The sequence below is a fragment of the Drosophila santomea genome, chromosome 3L, assembly GCF_016746245.2.
Source record: "Drosophila santomea strain STO CAGO 1482 chromosome 3L, Prin_Dsan_1.1, whole genome shotgun sequence".
NCBI lineage: Eukaryota > Metazoa > Arthropoda > Insecta > Diptera > Drosophilidae > Drosophila > Drosophila santomea.
Genome location: NC_053018.2, coordinates 7,474,764 through 7,480,147, shown reverse-complemented (window position 1 = coordinate 7,480,147; position 5,384 = coordinate 7,474,764). Strand labels below are relative to the sequence as shown.

Here is a 5,384-nt window from a genome sequence, read left to right as displayed (position 1 = left end):
TTTGGTTTCTTTAACACTTGGGTCGCACTTTTAACTAGTTTTTATTCTGTTTTTGTTTCATTTAGTTTAATTTTTTAGCATTTAGTTTTTAGGTTAAAACAACATCACTTGGTTTCACGTTTGATTTGAATTGCGTGTTTCTTTCGCTTTTATACAAAGGAAATTTTCGTTTACATTTTAATTTAGTTAATTTGATTTAATTTAAGCAAGTTTTTCAAACTTTAAAACAAACTAAAATTGGTGGATGGCAGCCTCCCCATCTCCTCCACTCCCTGCTCCTATTTAAGCTGAAGTTTAACACAGATTAATGCACTGGTAAAAAAGATGATTTCTCAACCTCATCGACGGACCTCATCTTATTTCTATTCTTTAAAGATCTGCATACAGTCGAGCTTGTCTAACGTGGATCTCAAAATGGTCGAAATAGTTTCAATTTTGTTTAATTATACATATTTTAAATAATGTTTTTCCGACGCCAAATTTAGAAGTAGATTTAAAGATTTCGGAATTTCAAAAAAACTACAAAACATCGCAGAAATTTTAAATTGAGTAATGAAAAAATTCCAAAAATATTCTTTCGACTTACAAAGTATTCAAAAATGTTCATAGCTCGTCAAGTTTTAGATAGCTACTTCTGGGAACATGCAAATCGAACCAACTGAGTTCGCGTTAGAGAAGTTCGACTGTACGATTCTAGGGCTGCTCCCGCTTGAATTGCGGCCACCCGTTCGACGCCGAATCCTAGGAGGACTCATAGCCGAACCAGGCGGCCGACGAATGCTATTCCCCACCCGCACCGCCCGCCCCGCCAAAGCTGTTGAAGTGCCGTACCGCTCCCGGTGCCGCCGCCGCTCCAAACTGCAGACTCAACTCGAAGAGGCGGCGGGCGTGCAGCTGCTGCTGCTGCTGCTGATGGTGGTGGTGCTGCTGGTGATGGTGGTGCTGATAGTGATGGTGCTGGTGCAGCGGATTCAAATTGAGATGGCCACCGAGCACCGAGGATGCGGATCCGGCCGGCGAGGCGGAGCTGGGCGGCTGCAGCGGCAGGCCACTGTTGCTGCCGGCACCCGGTGATAGTTGGGAATTGCTGCTGGTGCCGCCGACGGTCTGCTGCTGCGAGTGCTGCAGCTGATCGCTGGTGTGGAACAGGTGCGGATGGTGGGCGGGATTCAGGTGCGGATGCTGGTGCGGATGCGGATGCGGGTGGTGCGGATGCTGGTAGCGCATGGGATCCATGTACATGGCGGCTGCTGCAGCGGCTGCTATGCTGGATGCCTGCTGTTGTTGCTGTTGCTGCTGGTGGTGTTTGACTTGCTCCTCGTTGTTGTTGTTATTGTTGTTATTATTATTGTTGTTGTTGGTGCTGCTATTGTTGTTATTATTGTTAGCCTGATTGCCAGCGGAGGAGCTGCCCAGCGGACTCTGCGGCGACATCACCTGGCTGGTCATCGTAGCCGATGATCCCGCACTGGAGGATGGCGTATTCGGTGTGTGCTGCTGCTGATGTTGCTGCTGTTGCTGGTGTTGCTGCTGCTGCTGCTGCTGTTGCTGTTGCTGTTGCTGCTGCTGCTGCTGTTGCTGCTGGCTTAGACTATTGAGGGATGCAGGAGTGGACGCAGCTGCAGCTGAGTTCGACTCCTGGATTTCTGATTGCTAGTGGGCCGCCAACTGATGCGCCGCTACCGCCGACGATTGCATATTCTGTGGACTCAGCATCGGCGGACTATGCGAGTGGGAGTGTGTGCCCATCGGACTGCCGTGCATATCGTGATGCGGATGATAGCCACCGTGATGCATATGACCGGGCGGCATGCCGTCCATCATGTCGCCGCCGAGCGTATTTGGCGGCGTCATGCGCTTCTCCTTTTGCCGCCGATTGCAGAACCAGACGCGCACCACCTCCTTCTCCAGCTGCAAGGAGTCGGCCAGCGAGGTGATCTCCTGGGCGGATGGCTTCGGCTGCTTGTGGAAATGCTGCTCCAGTGCCCCCTTCACGCTCACCTCGATGCTGGTGCGTTTCTTGCGCTTACGCCCCTGAGCGGCGATCTTGTCAATGGACGTGGGTGAGCCCGTTGTGGAGTCCGCCTCCTCCAGCCACTTTTGCAGCAGCGGCTTCAGCTTGCACATGTTCTTGAAGCTCAGCTGCAGTGCCTCAAATCGGCAGATGGTCGTCTGCGAGAACACATTGCCATAGAGTGTGCCCAGTGCCAGGCCCACATCGGCCTGGGTGAAGCCCAGCTTGATGCGTCGCTGCTTGAACTGCTTGGCAAAGGCCTCCAGATCATCGGACGTGGGGGTGTCCTCCTCGCCGCCGCTTATGGCATCCCGATCGCCGCCGCCCATGTGATGATGTATGTGCAGCTGTGGCGATTCACCGCGCAGCGCATGATGCAGTGGCGCCACACTCTGATGATGGGCCGCTGCGGCCGCATGGGCCGGATGATGGAGCATTCCGTTCATGGCATGATGGTACTGCAACGGTGATCCGCCCGTGGGCGCATAGTGTCCCGCATGGGGGGCGTGCCAGGCGGCATGTGGCGAGGCCATGCCCTGTTGGATGCGCGTCTGTTGCGAGAGATGCGACATCTCCTGCTTAACGGTATCGGCGGCCGAGGCAACGGCAGCAGCGGCGGGCAGATGATGCGTATGATGCGTTTGCATCCACGGATCCGGATGCAGGGCACTCCAAGAGCCCAAACCGGAACCGGGACCCAGTCCCAGGCCGCCACCATTGCCCTGGCCATTGGGCGATGGCGATGAGGGCAACTGATGGTGGGCAGCTGCCGCGGCAGCGGCATGATGATGATGATGGTGCTGCATGTACTTCATCTCACCGGCATCCGCGGCCGAACGCGGCGACGAGGTGTGATAGCCACCGCCTCCGAGGGCCATGTCCAGATCACCGCTCGGCGGCGTCATGTACGAGGTCGCGGCCATCCCCACCGCTCTGGGGCTGTTCAGGCCCTCCACGCTGGCGGGGTAGGGCTCCAAGTTGGGGCTCAGTTTAACGACTTTGTACACCGATCGATCGAAAGGAAGACCAGGGTCCCTATGCTCATTCCACTCGAACCGTGAGGCAACCGTCTTGACGTCTTTTACGGGCAACGTGGCAGGCGCAAAAATATTCTATATCGTTTATTTTGTTTTTCGTTTTTTTTTTTGGTGATCGACGGTTTGTTTTTTTGGGGGGGGCGTGGCCCTCGAGCGCGCTCAACAAGTTTATTTCAGCTTTGGGTTAAGTAAAAAATCCGACGGCAATTTGCTTGGGTTTCACACGTTTGCTTAGCTTGACTAGCGTTGGGCTAACTGCGTTTTATTTGGTTATTTATTTAGAGATTTTTTTTTTATTTCGAATTTCATTTAGCACTTCTAACACTTGGCACTTTTTGTGTTTGGCGATTTTTCGCTTTAACTCAACGATAGAACTCAGTGGTCAGAACGCAGAACTCTGTGATTCAGATGCAGATACAGATTAAGATTTCGAATGTGTGTTTCTACTGGGTTGGTTGGTTGACCGGATTCGATGCCGATGCCGATTGAGATTTGAGATTGTGTGTTGTGAGATTTGTTATGAGCAGTCAAGACAGCCGAGAGCCCAGGGAAAATTCACGTGCAGACTCGTAGAGCTATCGAAGTGAACTAACGTCATGTCTCGCACCGCAACTCTACGTTGAGCGCTCTCGACGCTCGGCGGTACGTCACACAGATACGTTTACGCACACACACGAACGCCGTACGCACACACACCCCGGCGAGCGAAACCAGTTTGTTCGCTGCCCTTCCAGCGTTCCATGGGTGCGAGCAGCACCGCCATTGGTGCGGCAAGCGAGACAGACGCTCAGCCAAGCAACTGGAAGTGAGACTTGCGCTCTATTGGGTTCGCTGTATTCCAGCGTTACGCCCCCAAAACCAAAAAAAAAACGTACAAGAGCTGAAAAAAATCATACGTAGAGCCGGCACTACGAAGTTCCCTCAATGCATTCCCATGCAGAGTGACATTTTTAATTGCCCAGTGCCCAGTGCGAGCGAGAGAGGGCGAGAGACGATACGAACGGCGACGGCGCATCTCTCGATTTCTCGGTGTCCAGCTATCGGGAACAGGGATTACATGGCAGTGCCATCTCCCAGTTGGAGCTGAAACTGGAGCTGGAGCTGGAGCTTTTCCGTACAGGACTTCTCTCTCCCATGCGGGGAGCTTTGTTTCAGTTCCTTGCAGCTCCTTGGCCAGACAACTTTTCCTCTAGCTTTGTGAGTGTGTGTGTGTTTGTGTGTGTTTGGCAGGGGGAAAATCTAGAGTGGTTGTTGCCATTGCGATTGGAAGAACGAACATATTACTAACATTTCACGCATTTTACCAAGAAAAGGAATTAAACAAATAAACTGTTTAAATATTTACCTGTTTATCAATGTGCTGTTAAAATACTATTTAAACAATATCATACAAAAAGAGTGCCTATCAATAGTACATAAACTTTATTGACCAAATAATATTTGACTATCATCATTTATATACCATGCTTAAGTCTGCACAATTGAATTTTCTGCGAGTTCTGTTGAAAATATTCGCTATTTACATCGAACGTGCTCCATTAAATGTTCAAGCAATGTGTTAAATAGAAAATATTGGTTTATAAGTTATAAATTTCTTATCAATAAAATTGGTAAGGAAATGAAGTTTTGTTAAAATAAACCTATTGGGCAGTTTCTGAATTTGTATTTGTGATTTTGATTTGGAAAAGCAACCATATTACCGGTGAATATTTTATCGTTTTCCTTTTCATATGCATATAAGTTTCGTTTGCTTGCCTACATAAAATATATACCTTTCTTTTGCACTTTGATATCTTTCTTTGGCTCTTTGTGCTTGTGACTGTGTTTTAACTAGTTTACAGTTAAATTATGTTTCCTGTACAAAAGATATTGATTCACTTCATCCGTCAGTTTCATTGATTCTATGGCCAGTTTTGCGAAATTCATGCAAAACTCGCGAGCAATTTGCATAGCTAAAGGAATTGCCATCGTTAAAGCTATCATTGAAATACCGACTTTTATGTTTTAAAGTTTTTTGATTTAGTGGAGCGATTGGGGGACAATGCGAAGAATCGAATGGAAAATATACGAAAGAGTTAATGTTTCCTAAGACAATGAATGAATGAAACTCTCGAGAAACAATCAACGGAAATCTATTTCTCTTTGGCAGCCAATTGCCGTAAAATGCATATAAAAATGTAGACATATAATAGCTTGCTTTTCTAAAAGAGAGACAAATTACTTCATATTATTCCACAATTTCCCCTAAATTAATGCACAAAATGTTCAAAGCTACAAAAAACCAACCTTTTTTTTAATGAGTCGTGGCACACATAATTTCACTAAGAATCCCA

The 5,384-nt window shown here is 48.3% G+C and overlaps 1 protein-coding gene across 1 annotated transcript; it reads right to left on the bottom strand.

Moving 5' to 3' along the window:
* Positions 1 to 1,653: 1,653 nt before the first annotated feature.
* On the bottom strand, positions 1,654 to 3,623 carry LOC120448679 (POU domain protein CF1A). Its single transcript, XM_039630818.2, has one exon. It carries the CDS (start codon positions 2,935 to 2,937, stop codon positions 1,654 to 1,656), a length of 1,284 nt encoding a protein of 427 aa, XP_039486752.1. The 5' UTR covers positions 2,938 to 3,623.
* Positions 3,624 to 5,384: the final 1,761 nt, after the last annotated feature.